The sequence below is a fragment of the Actinia tenebrosa genome, unplaced genomic scaffold (genome assembly GCF_029948245.1).
Source record: "Actinia tenebrosa isolate PJP-AT-01 unplaced genomic scaffold, QUT_ActTen_1.0 PGA_scaffold9__36_contigs__length_13948895, whole genome shotgun sequence".
NCBI classification, from domain to species: domain Eukaryota; kingdom Metazoa; phylum Cnidaria; class Anthozoa; order Actiniaria; family Actiniidae; genus Actinia; species Actinia tenebrosa.
The window spans coordinates 3,318,001-3,336,750 of record NW_028292586.1 but is presented as its reverse complement, the minus strand read 5'-3'; the positions used below and the strand labels follow the sequence as shown (position 1 = coordinate 3,336,750).

The window sequence follows — 18,750 nt, the reverse complement described above, 5'->3', positions numbered from 1 at the left end:
AAACATCAAAATAAGTCCTCAAACTATTGCATTTGACTATTTCTACGACATGAAACCAGAAAACAAGAGATCAAAACAACCTCCAAGATTTTACAAGCCATCAAAAAAGAGCTATTATCGGAAGTGACGTCTATTGATAGCAACCTATAATGCATACTAAATAAAACAATAAACTTTCATACAATATATGCATTGTATTCTACTATAACATGAACTTGGAGCCAAAACACGCATGACATGCAATAATTTCTAGAAGCTGCATGAGAAAGTAGAAATAATCGTCCGGCTTGTTAACCTCTTCTTATTAGTGGTATTAGTGTCTTAGCGGGCGCAACAATTGTGAGAGTAGATCAAGGCTTGAAGGACGCGAAGATGATACCACCCAATCCCCGTTTTGAATTGATGCACGATTTGATTGATGTCTTGGACTGCTTGCGCATTCTTTCCCATATCGATCAGCAAAATGCATGGCACGTGTATTGCTGAGCTTTCAACCACATCAATCCCGCTCGTTTCCACGTTTATTTTGCATACTTCTTTATTTTCGTTCATAATTCACATTTTTACATTTAAAATATTCTTTTCACAATTGCATAGATGAATTTAGAAAAAAATTTACTAAAAATTAGAAAGTTGGTCAGATCGAATCACAAATTCATCGTGACTTTGTAATTTTAAATCAAATTTTGGAATAACTTGAATGAAAGCTGATTACCCAGTGGAATCAAGATCTTGTCCTACGAACAACATCGCAGTATCTGTTTTAATGTGCTAGAAGGATTACGAGGCAATTTTCTTTCATGATGTGCAGGACAGTAAACAGTTGAAACGATTTATAATCAATTTTCCGTGATCAAAGTTTTTAAATTCAGAAATACCTATTCTAGCTACTGTAATTTGTTGCGCTTGTGTGACATAGTAACGGTAACTAAGTGTGGTGTGGTGTCAAATCATTCAGAGTCAATTGAGGCAGCCAGATTTGGCATAATTGATACCTCGCTGGTGGTACCCCAAATATACCCTCGTTCCAAAGGAACCTTTAGGTCCATAATACGTGTAGTACATCTTCTAATAGGGGAATGTTCTAGATGTGTTATTTCTTCTAGACTGCGAGCTAAGTCCCTCTATTTCCCTTGGTCACTGTCCGTCTGTCTGTCCGTGTCGATTGGTCGAGGACAGACGGACAGTGACCCAGGGAAATAGAGGGACTTAGCTCGCAGTCTATATTTCTTCCAATCCCGTGATTAGCACCAGGAGGTACAAGGAATATATTCCAACTTGTTCCAAAGGAACCTTTTGGTCCATAATACGTATTATACATCTTCTAATAGGGGAATGTTCTAGATGTGTTATTTCTTCCAATCCCATGATTAGCACCAGGAATTACAAGGAATATATTCCAACCTGTTCCAAAGGAACCTTTTGGTCCATAATACGTATTGTACATCTTCTAATAGGGGAATGTTCTAGACGTGTTATTTCTTCCAATCCCATAATTGGTACCCGGAGGTACACCGAATATATTCCAACCTGTTCCAAACGAACGCTTTTGTCCATAATAATTATTGTACATTTGAGATACAGAGTAGTTTCCAGTTGATGTTATAAAGCTTGGATTTACTCCATCTGCTTTCGATGGCTTGTTTGCGTTCACGTCCATAGGTGAGTTTTTTACTGGTGACCTTAAAAAAAGACGATATGACAATATTGAGAAAAACGATATGCCAAAAGTAAAAGGTTTTACTAGCCTGCGTCACATCCGGAATTTTCTTCGTAAATACATTCGGCGAAACATCGCCAGAAAGCTTGTTCTAGACCCTCTGCAAATTGCGCGATTATATGTAACATATTCTGATTGGCTGTTAGCCATGCTCATTCTAACGTGAACTCCCATTGGATAACACTATCTGGACGTGACGCAGGCTAAGGTTTTACTAATAAATATTAACAGGATATTTTATATGAATAATTACTTGTTATATTCGGCTTGCTTGGTCGGCGTTCCTGCAACCTGCAAGGGATTCCCTGCCGAGGTCAGGTGAAGATTTCTTTTCCGTCCTCCACTCGACACTCTTTCAAAACTGTCCAGCTGCCCTCTTTCATCTCCTTTCAGTCTTCTTGTTCTTATTTCAGGTGCCGAACTCTCTCTGGAAGTGTTATAGCGGCTGTAGCTCGTGGCCCGTGCAGCAAGACCTCGGTCAGCGTTGAATGCATCTGGGATGCCACTAGGACCGGAACCCAAGATTGAAAAAAAAGTATTTTATGATAGTCCACCATGATGTCTTTTTTTTTTCATCAACTGCAACGTGATGGGAGAATCAAGGGTGGTTTAGCAGTAGTCCAATCACCTCCCACCTCGGGTGGATGTCACGAGACCGATTTCTGGACTCAGCATCATGTGTTAGTAAAGTTTGTAGGGTATCTTTCCCGAGTCAAGGGATTTTCTCCAGGTTCTTTGGTTTTCTACATCGGTAAAGCCTAACACGCTTAATTCCAATTCCATCTGTGAGTTCAATATTCCCTGACTTAGATTAGCCCAAAGGTTGTTTCAGGGTTCGACCTGTGAGTTAGCCATGCCCTGACTTAGATCAGCCCAGAGGTTGTTTCAGGGTTCAACCTGTGAGTTAGCCGTGCCCTGACTTAGATCAGCCCAGAGGTTGCTTCAGGGATCAATCTGTAAGTTAGCCGTGCCTTGACTTTGGTCAGCCCAGAGGTCGTTCCAGGTTTTGATCTGTGAGTTAGCCGTGAGGTTGTTTCAGGGTTCGATCTGTGAGTTAGCCTTGCCCTGACTTTGATTTGCTTTGAGATTGCAATTAGAAACCTTAGAAAAGTAAGATAGAAGAACTGAAGTAAAAACCTAAATACCTTGATTCCAGTATCCATCTGGATCCTGCAGACCCTACTTGAGACCGTGAGGCAGAGTGTCTCCCAGGAGGCCTGGGTGCCAAAGGAGGCAGTTTGACGTCCATTTCTTTCAAAAACTCGTCATTGCCTTGGCTGTTTCTCGAGGTTCCCGTTGCCATGGCTTCGCCTGAGCTTCTCCTGGTATTATCAATGTCCATGGGCTGTGAGGTGTTGAACTCGTTTGTGGCTTGTCTTGAAGTTACTGGAACCTCTTTTCTTGATGATGATGGAAGGTTGGTTGGAGATTGACGACTGACTGCCTGTCTTTTTGGAAGGAGACTGTCATTGTCCACTAAAAAATGGAAATAGCAAAGATTACTCACCAAATTAATCAGTGTCACTTTTTTTTTCTTCAAGGAAGAAGCCTTTACTTAGGTTAGCCACTGAAGTGGTGCAGAGGCTTCCAGCGTCTATCTTTCCCCTCTCCTTCCCCAATTAAGCCCCTAACATGGAACATTACCTGGTCGTTTATATGGGTATAATGGAGGACAATCTTTGGGATTGTTAACAGAAAAGCGTTGGTGTCTTCTAGAAACCAGACCCACAGCTGAAAAAAATAGAAAGAGAATGACTGAGCACCAAGTTGGATTTTCACCGGTATACCTTTTTTAAAGTTAAGCTAGTAGTTACAATATTTTACTTACCTTGGAGGTCTCTAAAGAACTCTGCAAACACCACGAAATTGTTGACCTGTTGTGACAAACCACAAGAAAGGGTAAGTTAAACAATATCTTAACTCAGTTGATTTATAGGCCAGGGAAAAAATTATAGCATATCATTTCAGCTTGGTTAGAAATTATATGGCACCATTTTTTGATGTGGGAGCAATTTGAGCCCTAATATACAAATTTTATACAAACTCCACTCACATACGTATGAAGTTAAGTCCAGTAATTGAACCAGAGACCCCAAGGTGAGAGAGCACTACTGCTATGGCACCCTCGAATCCCAAAGCGAAAATTTCTAATGTTTTGCCTCATGACATTGCAACCATGAGACCCCTCTGTACCCACTGGTAAGAATGATAAGCAAACTTACTTACTTGTGGAATTGGTTTGTCCAAATTGTAATGTTTCTTCAGAAATGATAGGAATTTATGAGATGGTCTGTCAACAGCTAATTGTCCAGGCTCTATTCCTTCCATCTGGTTTAGAATTATGGTAAAAGTGCAACAGAAACACAATCATTGTCAAAAGTAAAAACGAATTGCCCCCTTTCACTATGATGTCACATCAAAACAATCTATTGTTTAAACACAAAGGATCATGGTCGTCGGAGGGGGTCAAATCAATGCAAATTCACCGAAAATTGTTCTAAAACCCGTATCAATCCAAGAAGAGAAGTAGAATAGCCAGCAAACTCTCATTATATTTTTTTAGTGCATATTAACACATATCTGAAAACCAGGGCATTTTAGATTAAACTGTTTCGCTAGCAGCAAATTTTGTTGAATTTTCTATTGGATTTGGCAATTCTATCCCCCACAAGAGGGGTTCAAGCTGCCAACATTAAAATATGACTGTAAATATCTGATGGGCTAACTGATGGAATAGTCTAAACAAAAACACACTTCCGGCTTCTATGGCTGAGAAAGGAGAATTTTTGTATTTATCATTTAAGGTAGGAGGGTTGGATTGACCCCTCGAACCCCCTTGATCTGCACTTGACCCTCATCTGCCTGTTCTCATTATGTTTCGTGCCAAGTTTCATTCTTGTATGCTTGTACACTTATCCATTTGAACTTTCTGCAACATTTGTCATTGTTGCAAAATAGTGTTATTGCTAAAAAGCTAAAAACGATGTTTGGTCTGTGATCACCAGTGTGTCATGATCAATGCTCAGATTAGCTTGACCATGCATACCTCCTCATGGCTGGTCATCTTTGCCTTGCTGGTGATTTTCACCAGTAACATTGGGCCAGAAATGAAGTATAATGAGCTAAAAGTGGCCATTGACGACATGACCAGTGACTGACCAGCCATATTATTAAAGCCCTGTACATCACATACTTTGTATTGTTGTTATATAAATGGCTTACTTTGATCATGTGCTCAAACAAAATCTTTCCACATCCTGTTCTTTGTTTGGACTCATGGATGTAGAAATCCAGTACACACAAGGGGTTCACTTCATGTTGATTCCCATGGTAATCCTACAATATCACATGCATCAATCAAAGAAAATTATATAAGCCCAATATCTGTAGATATATTTTGAAAAGCAAAACTCAAAAACAGCTTTTAACAGCACTGTTCTACAAAAAAAACTGCTGAAAAATATTGTAATGGGATTAATTACAAGACAGGTTTTATGACATATATGTACTTTATTTATTTCTTATTATCATTGTTTGGTTAATAAGAAAAATTAGTTCAAAATTTAACACCTATAAGTTAAAAGTATATTTACCAGGACAAATAGCTTTTTATGACCAATCTTAATGATTCCAATTACTGCACCAAGACCACTGTAAAGTAAAATATAAATTATAAATATGTTATAAAATAATTACATTATTCAATTGATTACATGTATCATAAATTAAGTAAATTAAGTTTGGTGTGAAATGTGAAGTAAATTAAAATAATAATAATAATAATAATAATAACAACAACAACAATAACAATAACAACAGCACTTTATTTACTGAGGATGTAACAGGTAAAGCAAAGCTTTGTTCCAGCCTGGCCCTCCTAATGAATAATATGATACAAAATATAAAATTTATACCGTGATATTTAAGCAGGTAGCATGGGAAACTTTAAAACTGTAATATTTATGCTTGAAAATAAACACTTATGTAAATCTTTGAATATGTCCATGTACATACTAAGCCTATCAGTATATCTTGTTGTGATTGTTAAATGTTTAGGAATATAGGGTGGTGTGTGGAAGTACGTAGCAGGAGTGTATTTGCTTCTGGATTCCCAGACTTGGCATCACATGTGAGTAAAGCTTTTTATCTCTCTCTCTCTCTTGATTCAAAGTTTTTTCTCCAGTTTTTCTCCCTCTGCAGCTCGACTGCAAAATCTAGCTAAATGATATGCTAAATTCCAATCCGATCTGTGAATAAGCCATTGATTTTTACGGAGGGAGGAAACTGGGGAACCCGGAGAAAACCCTCGTAGCATAGGAGAGAACAACACATCAAACAAACTCAATACACATGTGGCGACCTACAGCGCTCGAACCAACGACCCAACAACCCAACCCATTGGACTCACAGCAGTGAAAGATGATGTGCTAGCTACCCATGAGCTTTGACAAAATATAAAGGTTACGTACTTATTAGCTGGTGGATCTTTCAGTATGTATAATCTATGATCTGAAGTAGCCAGCTTGATGGCACTGGTTATGGAAGCCTTCAAATTCTGGGCCTATAAATAACATTATTATAAAGTGCATTAGAAACATGGAATACAATAATGCAATATTTACAATAATGTAAAACTCAGTTATTTTTACTTAATAATTCTACCTTAGCTGATGCCTCTCCCATTAGGTCAACAATATTCTTTAACTCTTTTTGCTTTGAGTTGAATAAAACCCTAAAATGTAAACAAAAATCAACTTTAAAGTGCTACTACGACGAAAATTGCTCAAACTTGGATTCAGCTGAAACTTCCTAAGAATACTCTTTAAAGGTCCAATAATCACTGTATGAAGTGTTTTCTCGATATTCAGTACGAAAGTATGATATTTTTACGATTATTTTTTGGAGTCTGTGACGTCATACACTCAACATCAAACATTTCTACATATATTTCTTTGTATATAAATCCTTAATTTATTTTATTCCTATGGAGCCCAAAGGGTGGCTAATGTGCTTGCCATTACTTGTGGCTATAATTTATATTTTGGGGTGTTTGGGTATTTCTTTCTCCCTTTACTAATGATATTTTCATAGTCATAAACTACAAAGAAATGTATGGAGCGATGTTCGATGTTGAGTGTATGACGTCACAGACTCCAAAAAATAATCGTAAAAATATCATACTTTCGTCCTGAATATCGAGAAAACACTTCATACAGTGATTATTGGACCTTTAAAGAGTATTCTTAGGAAGTTTCAGCTGCATCCAAGTTTGAGCGATTTTCGTCGTAGTAGCACTTTAATAAATGACTGTGTATATGTATACTCAGCTAACACATAAGTTTACTGTATTAATAAACACGGATGAACTCACATAACATATTACAGTACATGTATATATGTATATATATGCATGTTGATCTATTCATATCGAATATTAATTTATACCTGTCATGTTTGAATTTTTCTCGAAATGGAGAAAAATTTTCATCCACCAGGGTAACAGTCTCCGGTAAGACATGGTTCACGTTGAACGGAAACTCCATGTTCAAAACTCTTTCTCCTTAACCTTTCAGAAGTCAAATATCACCAAAACTGTACTTCTCACATTTTGTACATCAAGGTATAGACAGACTATTCTTGTTCTGTATGCCCAAGATACGATCCATCCACTCAAAAGCAAGGTCTCTAATATATATTTGAGTAAAACAGCACAAAGTTTATGAAGAGCAAAGAAGAACTTGGCAGCAAATCTCTTGAAAGGTCACTTTTTGTCAACGTCAACAAATGTTTGACACAAAAAAATAGCTTGTATGTCCTTGCGATCTTTGATTTACCGTCGAAAAATACCACTAACTGCAACGCACAATAATTATTTCTTCTGTAGGAAGTATTCCAATTTACGATTCACGCTGCATATTATTTAAAATCATAACAAAAGAAAGGCTTTGAAGATCTTAGCAACTGAAAACAATAATCCGCCATTTTGAATTTAGAGAAGGCCTGGGGCGATTTCTAGTTCTTGAGCCCGCAAAATCCCAGCGGTCAACGTTTTGAATTCAAAATGGCGGACGAAGATGAAAATATGATAAAATGTGGTAAAGTTGGCAGATCTCTTAAAGAGTGTCGTTTTTTTCAATCTCCTTTTGTAGAGATAAGTGATAATGCGTATAGTATGTTGGTGGCAAAGTATGGAACGCATGTGGTTTGTTTACCAGCGGTGAATTCTTCGGGAATCGATGAAATTTGGTTGAGAAGATGGCAAGTAGTTGGAGGGAATTGCATTGTTCAAGTAAGACGTGCTGTTGAAATCATTGTATTGTATTTAATTATATGGTTTGTTGAAATATGAATATTAAGAAATCCACGAACCAAGCCAACTGGTGTTGCGGTTGTTGTTGTCATCGTCGTCGTTGTTGTTGTTGTTGCATGCTGTTGTTAATTTGTTGTTGCTCTTGCTGCTGTTGCTCTTAATGCTGTTGTTGTTGCTGCAGTTTTTGTTACTGATGCTGTTGTTGTTGCTACTTTGTTGTTGCTGTTGTTGTTGCTGTTGTTGTTGCTGTTGTTGTTGCTGTTGTTGTTGTCGTTGTTGCTGCTGTAAGTGTTGTTGCTGCTGTTGTTGCTTTTATTGTTGTCGCTGCTGCTGTCATGTTGTTGCTGTTGTAATTTTTGCCACTGTTGTATTGTTGTTGCTGTCTATTGTTGGTCCTGCTGCCATTGCTGCTGTTGTTATTGTTGCTGCTGCTGTTTTTAAGCTAGTATGCTGTTGTTGTTGCTGCTGTTATATTGTTGTTGCTGTCTATTGTTGTTCCTGCTGCCACTGCTGTAATTGTTGTGTTTCTGTCATTGTGATTGCTTTGCTGCTGCTGTTTTATTATTATTCTTAAAACATGCAGTGCTGCATGCAGATGCATTCATATATATTAAGCTTACATAGATTTAAGAAACTTTTTACGACGTCATCAACACTTCTTTTATATTTTACTTGCAGGTAGTTATTGATGATGAAGAATCTGTTCTTAAAGCTGCAGGGGTCATCCAAGAGCATTTCTCTTCTACTGTGTCCGCTATTGACATTATTTTACCCCAAGCAGACAATTCCAACTTAGATGGTATGCACTTCAGTCTTACTAAAGAATGAAGCATAAAAAATTGCCTTAATAGGTGATTGTGACTTGCATTGATTATTACACAGATCAAATGTATCAACGTCTTCTTAAGAGCATCAAAACTCTGCACACCAAATTCTCTTGCCCTATTGCTTGCAAACTCATGATAAGCCATAATGACATTGACAAGACGATCAGGATGGCTGAACAGCTGCACCATGCTGGCTGTAAGGTAATTAAGCAAAGCAAGTTACATCTCAATGAATTATTCGTGCTTTTCAACCTTTATTTTTATCTTTTGTACATATTAATACTTTGACACTTGGCATGACATGGGATTTTGAATCTTATACCCCATTCACACCAAGGCTTAAACATGTTTTAAAGTGGTTTAACTAAACAGGTTTGAAAAACTATTTACGAACACTGCACAATATTTGGTGAAACAATGCATGTAAACTATCCTTTGTCTTGCTCTGATAATATTTTAGAAAGTTTCATTATATTGTAGGTTTCTAGTTTCTCAATTTTTTTCCTAATGAAAACATTAAGTTTAACTAAACACATTTAGGTGTGAATGGGGTGTTAATTTGTCTCCAGGCTGCACAAACAGTGACATAATTATTACACTTACAAAGAGAATGCATGGTGAACATCGACCGTTGAATGGTGTTTGCATGATGGAAAGGAATTATGGGTCTTAAATATTCTTTATAAATTCACACTTGGTGTAATAATCCATGTTGTCAATCAAAATTTTGCATACAGCTGTACATTATCTTGAATGATGATGATGTTGATGATGATGATGATTGTGGTACCTGGTGGTGGTGTTGTGGTGGTGGTGGTGGTTGTGATAATGGTGATGGTGGTAATAGTCTTTATTCATTTGATAGACAACATCAAAAATATGACAATAAAAATTTTAGCAAAAAAAAATAAGAAGCTAAAACTCTATATTACAATTATCAGAATGTTTGGGCTACATAATATGTAAATTAAACCACAGTTCCTTTTTTTTAGTTGAAATAAGTGCCTCTCCTTTTGTCCAAATGTAAATATTTTTATGTAGAGTCAGGGGCTTATCTGGGGTGTGGGGGGCCTAGGACCATGACCTCCCCCCTTTCCAACTTGGAACTGGTTAGTATAGCAAAAGGTGTGTCTTCTACATTTTGTAACCCCTACCCCCCCCCCCCCCCCCACCCCCACCCCCATCCATCCTGTAGCTTGGAATTATTTGGTTAGTAAAGCAAAAGGTGCATCTCCTTAAATTTTAAACCCCCCATACTCAAAATCTTCCCTGGGAGTTAGAGCTCAGAAACTACTTTATCTTGAATTGTCAAATTCATCCTAATTCCAGGTTATACTCCTTCATGGCCGTATCCATGGTGATCACAAACCTTCCGTCCTCAAAAAGATACACTGGGGCTTGATTAAGGAAATCAGGTTAGCAAATACTAAATACTCATGAATAGAGCTATCCAGAATTCACTTGACTGACCACAAAACAATGGTTTGAAGTCGAGACTGAACTTGATTCTTTTATTCATCAAGTTCAACCTCAACTTCAAACCATTGTTTTGTGACCAGTCAAGTGAATTCGGGATAGGTCTATTGTCTCTCCTGCAAGGACTCCTGTGTTGGAGAACTGATTCTAATAAACATAGAATTACAGTAAATTTAAAGTTGAAGGCTTTTATATCTTGCTTTGCTGGTAGTACATTTATCAACTTAGTCACAATTTAAAGTTAGATTTTTTATTAAATTATCTGCACCGGTCAGTCACCCAACACCCCTTGTCCAAATCCAACACAGGCATCCCAAGCAGTGGAAAAACATTGCAGGCTTAGTTGTCACTCATCATTCATAGTTAATAAAGGGTATTTATTCTCTGCTATTAACGTTGTTATGATTTGAGATTTAGCATCGCTGCATTCAATTTTGTTGAGCAGTTTTTGGATGTGCTGATATCTAGCTTGCCATATTATCTTTCTTTATGAAGTAAAAGGATTTTTGAAGAGAGAAAATATTTGTATTTTATCTTTGTTCAGAGATTCAGTATCAAAAGAAACAGTTGTAGTTCTTGAGATTGGATGTCAGTCTGTACATGAGGTTGAGCGGTGTCTGGCCTTCACAGGTGTTGATGGGCTTGCTGTGGCAGGTATGTAACATTAGCAAAACATAGGTACTATACATACCTATCAAAGTGCACTTTATGCACACAAAAAAGATCACGCTTACTGTACATCAGTTTGATAAAATTTGAGGACCGTAGTAACCAAGGCATTCAAAAAAGGATCACACCATGGCAACAGTGGTGAGAGGCAGTGAGTGCACTACACCAGCACACTCCGCTCTTGCTTTTGTCAGTGAATAAAGTTTCTGTTATCAAGTTTTATGTTTATCAGTAAAAGGGAAGCTTGTGTGTCATAGTGGTGAGAGTGTCCGCCTATCGCCAAGGCAATGCGTTTGAGTCCTGCCAGGCTCGGTGTTGTATGTAAGTGGAGTTGTTTGTTGTTTCTCTCCTGTCCTTTGAGAGTTTTATGAGGTTCTCCGGTTTTTCCTCTATCCACAAGGATCAACTTGGAAATTCTAGTTTGATCTATCGTTGCCCTTATCAAGGGGGCTGCAATACCTGTTAGGATTTCCATGGAGTAGTGAATCCTTGGAGTGGTAAATCCAATTAAAGATTTAGATTAGCATCATGGAAATCTCATTAAAAGCCAGATAAATGCAGAATTTGTTATTTTCAGAACCTCTGTTGTGGAACCCTTCCTTTTTCTTGGAAAAGCGACCCTCAGCTGTGCAAATGATGAAAGATTATACTGACCTGTGTATGAAGTGTGCCACACAGTTGGACATAGCCAAAGAAACCATCTTGAAATTCTCTGGATACATGTAAGAGTAAAGTTTTTCTTGTTATATGTACGCCAAATTGAAAAGAAAGTCAAAGAATTTCAAGAATTTGTCAATGACAAAGTAATCTTTAGTTTTCATCTTTCTTAATTTGTGATGACCTCTCTTTAGTCTCAACAGATTTTCTGGAATGAAAGACAGGCTTGTCTCTGCCACAACTTACGAGGAGCTTGATGAAATCGTAGTATCTTTAGATGAGGAGCTGGGGAAATTATCGGTGAGTTATGAAGAGACTGAAAAGTAAAATCGCTGTCCCAACACTTCTCTCGTGTTCTTCCGACACCGCGTGCTTCATAAACTGCACACAGAACGCGCGCGCGTTCTCTATTTCTTCAATATAACGTGGATCGTGTCTGTTTTCGACAGAAAAAGCAAGTGAAGTCTCTAGAAAAGTTACAACAGAGAAAGGTGAATAAAGTATTTCTTAAATGTGACCTGAAATTCTTTGTAAACTGTGCATATATGCATGCTGCTAAAAGATTTTCAAATTCCCAAACCCAACCTTAGGGAAATTCAGTTGTTGAGTGAACTATACACCTATTTCAAAAAAGCATTGTCGATCTTAGACTAAACGGAATTTTTGTGATTTTATATTTTCTGGCTAAAATACGAAAAATCACATTGCTAACTCAAAGTTCATGCTTCGTATTCCAATTTTAAAGGGAACTACGTTCTCCTGTAGATGTATCACAATTTGCAACGTGTTAAGGTGCTGACACACGGTGCGACATTGCACAAACATTCCCCAAACTTGTTGCATGCAACTAATCTGAAGTTAGTTGAATCGTGCTCTAATCTTGCAACATTGCGCGCAACAAATTTCATCATGTGACCCATGGCTGCAAAATTACCGGTAACATTTTGGATTTTCCAGCCAATCAGCTTGCACCAAATTTATAACTGCTGACGAAATATCTTAATATAGCAGGCTGACACGAGCGATGTTGTGTGACTTTGTTGCAATGTGTGTCACCCCGATTCAAATTTGTTGCTTGCAATGTTGCGTGCAATGTTGCACCGTGTGTCAGTGTGTTGCACTCAGTCTCAGATTTCAGATTTTAAATCTCCAACTGACAAGGTTTTTTGAAATAGGTGTATAGGTTATCGTGTTGTCGTGTTTTTTAACAGGAACGCTACAGAATGAAAAAGATAAGGAGAAGAGAAGAAACAATGGGATTAACTTCTAACAGTGGTGAATCAGGTAGGGATTGGTTTCGCGGTTCATATCTTTCTTTTGCACATGACGTCATAACCGCCATCTTGGTGGAATTCAACAAAAGAATTGTCAATGAATTGTTTTGTTATATCAACCAACATGAAACCCGTAATAACACCCCCTTGGAATGATTGAAAACCAGCCATTATCAAGGGCAGATCTGGGGGGGGGGAGGGGGGGGGGAGGGGATGGATTGGGTGGCAGGTAACCCCTTTGGAGTTGAAAAGTAATAAGTTTAAAACATAAGTACTTTTACTACGTGTGTGCCTTTGTTTGTGATGGATATATAGACTGAATGAAGAATGAAGAAAGGTAGCTCATAGTGCATACTTAGGGAAGCACACCCCCAGTTCTATCCCGTGCATCCCTTGGGTCCATTTGGTTGCCCATTTTTTAGCACTAGTTTTGTTACAAACATCTCTTGTTCACCAATACCTTATATGAGTGTTGTTTGTACCGAAGCTAGACCACAATGCATCATGTTTGTCGAACTCAGAAAAGGCCCATTAGGTTGCCCATTTTTTTAGCACACTAGTGTTTTCTTCGTAATATCAAAATGGAATGAGTAACGTAAATTATTGCTTAAGGCCGGTTTAGACGGCTACGATTTTCGCCTACAACTATCGTATACAACACGCTCGCGCCATCCTACAACTCGAGTCGTAGCGTGTAAATCAAGCCTACAACTCGCCTACGACAGATGCGAGCGTGTTGTATGCGATAGTTGTGGGCGAAAATCGTACCGTCTAAACCGGCCTTTTTGAATACCCTTTTCCGACATGCTTTGTAGATGATATTTTATCCGAGGATCGCTTGACCAAAAAAGAAACGAAGCAAGCCAGGAAAGAGAAAGTGACGACAGCCTTGTTGTCTGGACAACGAGTAGCTATCGACCTGAGCCTAGAGGAACACATGACAGACAAAGTAAGAACCAGTTAATATTGCTTCAGGATCGTACAGTCATAGAAGGTCATGGAATTTGCTTTTCAGTCACCTTTGTTCTTGTTTTAGGGCCCTGCCATTACTTAGATAGAGGGCGGTGCATTTTGCTTATGATCTGCATATTTTTGAGGCTCTCTTCTTTCCATGCTGCACTCTGCTGCAGAAAAGGTGTCGCTCCCCCCCCCCCCCCCCCATAATATTTTACGTCACAATTTTTTATGACCCTCGCTTTGAGTTTGCATAGAAAATGATAACTCTCCCCTATTTGCCCCAGTCCTCCTCCCTCTAATTATTGAACTGTCCCTAACGAGGGTAATATCTGCAAAAACATTTCTAGGAAATTACTAAAGTAGCTGGACAAATAAGACGACTATATGGGTCTAACCTCAAATCACCTCAACCTTTCCATGTTTACTTGACTGGGATGGACAGAAACGGTAGAATATACAAAGAATGTACAAGACAAAACGAAGGCTTTGAGAAATACTTGGTAAGAAAATAGCACTAGATTCCATTCCCCCTTGTTTAGTCTAAGTAGAGGAAGAATGGTAAACGTTTGGACTACAAGGGACAATGAGAAAACTAAGAATCTTTATAGACCCCTTGCATTGATTTCCTAGAGGGATTGTTCTAGTAGACAAAACAAAAGGGCGTCTTTTCTTATGCAAAAAAAAGAAGAAAAAAAATCCATTGTTTTGTTCCCCAGAACAATTCCTCGAGGGAATCAGTGCAAGGGGTCTATACGGGGTCAAATTATTGTCTAGAAACTCTTAAGACGAGGTTTACGGTGAAATTATGGTTGAAACTTGTCGCACAAAGCCGATCAATATGACACAAGTTTAGGCGAAGGAGAATAAAGACGTTATAATAAAACAATAAGACACTTCATTATGGCGTTATTAACTACGACAACCAGACTCCCTTGCACACTTTTTGTTGTTCATTTAATTAGCACTAATTGTCTTACTATTCTCATAAGGAAATACAAATTTTATTTTTTAATTTTTTTGAATGAGAAAGGAGATTCTTGAAGGATTTTGATAGTGGTAGTATAAAAGGATAGAACGATCATGCAAACGTCCTTTTCTCATTCGGATGTTGTTGTTGTCGTTGTTTGTCCTTTTGGTGTAGATTGATATAACAGAGAGAAAAGTACCAGACATATTCGAGTCAGAGAGTATCGTGTACCTCAGTCCAGACTCTCCAAACAGTAAGTGAATTTCTCTTTCCAGATTTGGAATCAGCATTAAATTTCTATTCGGAAAATCGAAGTTTAAAAGTTTAAATTGTTTTCCAAAAGTAGGCAGTCACCTTAATTGCTACACGTTCTAGTTCTAGGTGAATTAGATGAACACAAAGTCTACGTTATTGGAGGACTGGTTGATCACCAAGTCATCAAGGTATATATCTTCATCTCTTTTGCATTCCTTTACTTCCTTACGGACTTTTCCTTATTTTGAGGGTGACACTTAGTAGCCAGTGCCAAACACACCTGTTGCCCTCGTTCCTTTTGTGGAGGGAGACAACCCGGAAAAAAACCCTCAGAGCACAGGAGAAAACTAATAAGCAACTCTACTCACTCGAGTCCGGAGGTGGAACCCATGACTACAGCTGTGAGAGAGGGCGCATTAGCAGCGTAAGCGCACACCCGCGTTGCTTTCTCACCTTTTTATCCCTCAAGTAATTTAATCTAATTGGATGGAACGGAAAACCTAACAGATTTCGTAACCCACTTGATAAGGCTAAAGATAGATCGAATTAGAATTGAGAAGTTAGAATTTAGAAGTTAGAACCCAGAAAGAAAATCCTTGAAGCACAGAGAAGAACAAACAAACAAACAAAAGAACAAACAAACAAAAGAACAAACAAACGAACAAACAAACAAACAAACAAACGAACAAACAAACAAACGAACAAACAAACAACTCTACTCACATACGACACTGAGCCCAAGATTCAAACCTGGGTCGCATTGGTGGGAGGCGAGCGCTCTCACCCTACGCCACCAGTGCTTCCCTTTGCTTTAGGTTATAACTCAGCTCATTTACGATAAAAGGCAACTGAATAATCATTACGTTTGTCCTTTTTTAGGGAGTTTCTTTAGGCAAGGCGGATTCATCGAAAATTAACACAGCTCGCCTTCCAATTGACGAATACATGCAGAAAGGAGAACCCGGTAACCATAGCTACTCAAGAGTCTTGACCATTAACCAAGGTACGTGCGAGGAGAAGAGGCAAAGATATAGAAATTAAGTACGCGCGCGTGTTGTGGGTGGCAATGGCTTGTTGTGGGTGGCAATGGCGTGTTGTGGGTGGCAATGGCGTGTTGTGGGTGGCAATGGCTTGTTGTGGGTGGCAATGGCGTGTTGTGGGTTGCAATGGCGTGTTGTGGGTGGTAATGGCATGTTGTGGGTGGCAATGGCGTGTTGTGGGTGGCAATGGCGTATTGTGGGTGGCAATGGCGTGTTGTGGGTGGTAATGGCATGTTGTGGATGGCAATGGCGTATTGTGTGTGGCAATGGCGTGTTGTGGGTGGCAATGGCTTGTTGTGGGTGGCAATGGCGTATTGTGGGTGGCAATGGCGTGTTGTGGGTTGCAATGGCGTGTTGTGGGTAGCAATGGCGTGTTGTGGGGGGCAATGGCGTGTTGTGGGGGGCAATGGCGTGTTGTGAGTGGCAATGGCGTTTTGTGGGTGGCAATGGCGTGTTGTGGAGTGCAATGGCGTGTAGTGGGTTGCAATGGCGTGTGTGGGTGGCAATGGCGTGTTGTGGAGTGCAATGGCGTGTTGTGGGTGGCAATGGCGTGTTGTGGGTGGCAATGGCGTATTGTGGGTGGCAATGGCGTGTTGTGGGTGGCAATGGCGTGTTGTGGGTTGCAATGGCGTGTTGTGGAGTGCAATGGCGTGTAGTGGGTTGCAATGGCGTGTTGTGGGTGGCAATGGCGTGTTGTGGAGTGCAATGGCGTGTTGTGGGTGGCAATGGCGTCTTGTGGGTGGCAATGGCGTGTTGTGGAGTGCAATGGCGTGTAGTGGGTTGCAATGGCGTGTTGTGGGTGGCAATGGCGTGTTGTGGGTGGCAATGGCGTGTCGTGGGTGGCAATGATAATTAGATAGTCTAATAGTCATAGGTTTCATGTTTCAGCCCTTTAACTTTTAATGGTTTTACACAGCAAAAAGAAAGAGAAAAGCTATGGGGAGAACCTGAAATAGGAAATAGCTTCCCTTACAGAGCAGCTTACCCAGAATAATAATTATAGACCATTTGCAACAAACAGTCACGTGCTGATATATCACTTTGATAACGAATCATTTCAGCCAAAGGTCCCTTGGGGAAGGCTCTGCTGGATGGCAAACAAACTTTAAAATGCTTAGTATCTTGAAAGTGTCTTATGGGTGGGGGGGGGGGGGGGGGGGGGGAGGGGGGGTGAGAGAAAATCATTTTGGAAGTTTTTTGATATGACATTAGTAATCCAGCAAACGCTTTTTAAATGGAGTGTTTTTTCCATCCTGTAACAGTCATGTGATTATGTTTTGCAAATGGCCAATCCTCGCTAGATCATAGAAAGTATGAAGCCAGTGATCAAGCAAAATAGAGACTGGGCGTTCCACTGCTAGCTCGCTTTTCACCTAAGTCTGTTCCTTACATCTCGTTTTCTTTTTTAGTATTTGATATACTTCTCAAGTTCCATGAAACCAAAGACTGGGTTCAAGCCCTTGGTTCTGGTGTACCAAAAAGAAAAGGTTTTATACTTAAACAATCGAGAGAAATCTCAAAGCCAAATCTGGTTTCATAGGCTTCAAAATTAATCCCCAAAATTCCAAACTTTAAGGGCCAAGGTTAAAATTTGGTCCTGTAAGATAACAGTTGTCCCTAAAAGCTTGTGGATGTGAAGTATCTCATCACTCTAAGGCCTTGCTTTCACTGCAACACTGCCAAAAGGGCTTCTTCTCGGGACCCGATTTTATCGATTTAGAAGGTTGGTACTGGTAAATGCCCCCTCCCTTCCCCCAGAGACCTGCTGAAATGCTCGATACTGTGTCTGTGTGACTATTTCTATAGAACCCTTGCAGCACATCGAAATACAGCTCAATTTATAGGACATATTATAAATAAATTTTCAATTCTCTTGAGATTGACAGAAATTCTTTTGTTTTGTTGTCCAAATTGAGCTGCTTTGACGTTACGTGCAAGGGGTCTGTCTATATAGTGAAATTCTTTTGTTTTCTCTTCCAAATTGAGTTGCTTTGAAGTCACATGCAAGGGGTCCATACACAAATACGTTGTTTAGTATACAAAAACAGCAGTATGTTTATTTCTTTGATTTGACGTTTTTACTTTGGAGATACTTGAGAACAAAATCCAGACAAAATTTTACTTCCAAAGGTGGTGGGTACCGGGTATTAAAAACCCATCCCCCGTAAATTTGGTCCTGTAAAATGACAGTTTTTTCAGTTGACCTTGCATCTAAAGGTTTGAAGATGTGAAGTCTAAAAGCAAAGAACACTGCAATTAATTGCTTTAACTGCAACACAGCCATAAGGACTTCTTCTCCGAACTCTATTTTTAAATCCAGAAACAATGAAATAATCCAAGTGATATTTCATATAAATTATTTATTTGAAAGTCTTTTAAACTGATGATTAGAATACACATATTATTACAATTATATATATTAACGAAGGTGTTTGTAATTTTCTTCGCAGTTATATTACAAACTATTCTTCCTTGCTTTCATATCATCCTTTTTTCGATACTTCCTTCGTTGTTTTCTTCCTTCTGTCGTTCTTTCTTTTTTTTTTTTTCTTCCTATTTTCTTTCTTTCGCTGTTTCTTTCTATCGCTCTTTCCTTCT

At 39.0% G+C, this 18,750-nt stretch overlaps 2 protein-coding genes across 4 annotated transcripts; one reads left to right on the top strand and one right to left on the bottom strand.

Moving 5' to 3' along the window:
• Window positions 1-520: 520 nt before the first annotated feature.
• LOC116298261 (alpha-tubulin N-acetyltransferase) lies at window positions 521-7,691 on the bottom strand. 2 transcript variants are annotated; one of them, XM_031706650.1, is made up of 11 exons: window positions 7,166-7,691; window positions 6,383-6,452; window positions 6,190-6,281; window positions 5,314-5,371; window positions 4,943-5,056; window positions 3,947-4,048; window positions 3,549-3,594; window positions 3,365-3,451; window positions 2,866-3,196; window positions 1,974-2,225; window positions 521-1,682 (listed from the first exon to the last, which is right to left on the bottom strand). In XM_031706650.1, the coding sequence occupies exons 1-11, from the start codon at window positions 7,261-7,263 to the stop codon at window positions 1,451-1,453; spliced, it is 1,482 nt and encodes a 493-aa protein (XP_031562510.1). In that variant the 5' UTR covers window positions 7,264-7,691; the 3' UTR covers window positions 521-1,450. The 2 variants fall into 2 exon arrangements, with proteins under 2 accessions (XP_031562510.1, XP_031562511.1); XM_031706651.1 differs by lacking the exon at window positions 521-1,682 and having other exon boundaries at window positions 2,083-2,299.
• On the top strand, window positions 3,447-18,567 carry LOC116298260 (uncharacterized). 2 transcript variants are annotated; one of them, XM_089024803.1, is made up of 16 exons: window positions 3,447-3,619; window positions 7,870-8,009; window positions 8,709-8,829; window positions 8,913-9,058; window positions 10,187-10,272; window positions 10,878-10,987; window positions 11,580-11,724; window positions 11,854-11,959; window positions 12,109-12,150; window positions 12,871-12,943; window positions 13,749-13,882; window positions 14,238-14,390; window positions 15,032-15,110; window positions 15,233-15,300; window positions 15,992-16,115; window positions 17,562-18,566. In XM_089024803.1, exons 2-16 carry the CDS (start codon window positions 7,893-7,895, stop codon window positions 17,690-17,692), a joined length of 1,635 nt encoding a protein of 544 aa, XP_088880929.1. In that variant the 5' UTR covers window positions 3,447-3,619; window positions 7,870-7,892; the 3' UTR covers window positions 17,693-18,566. The 2 variants fall into 2 exon arrangements, with proteins under 2 accessions (XP_088880929.1, XP_088880928.1); XM_089024802.1 differs by lacking the exon at window positions 3,447-3,619 and having other exon boundaries at window positions 7,781-8,009; window positions 17,562-18,567.
• Window positions 18,568-18,750: the final 183 nt, after the last annotated feature.

What these genes read in the sequence shown, in the direction of transcription:
- LOC116298261 (XM_031706650.1), bottom strand. Translation starts at nt 7,263, where the DNA reads ATGGAGTTTCCGTTCAACGTGAACCATGTCTTACCGGAGACTGTTACC. An exon ending in TGGACAAACCAATTCCACAA is followed by an intron (nt 3,595 to 3,946) that starts GTAAGTAAGTTT and finishes TTGTCACAACAG; the next exon opens with GTCAACAATTTCGTGGTGTT. An exon ending in AAGCAAGCCGAATATAACAA is followed by an intron (nt 1,683 to 1,973) that starts GTAATTATTCAT and finishes TCTTTTTTTAAG; the next exon opens with GTCACCAGTAAAAAACTCAC.
- LOC116298260 (XM_089024802.1), top strand. Translation starts at nt 7,782, where the DNA reads ATGGCGGACGAAGATGAAAATATGATAAAATGTGGTAAAGTTGGCAGA. An exon ending in CAGTCCAGACTCTCCAAACA is followed by an intron (nt 15,111 to 15,232) that starts GTAAGTGAATTT and finishes TACACGTTCTAG; the next exon opens with TTCTAGGTGAATTAGATGAA. An exon ending in TTGATCACCAAGTCATCAAG is followed by an intron (nt 15,301 to 15,991) that starts GTATATATCTTC and finishes GTCCTTTTTTAG; the next exon opens with GGAGTTTCTTTAGGCAAGGC.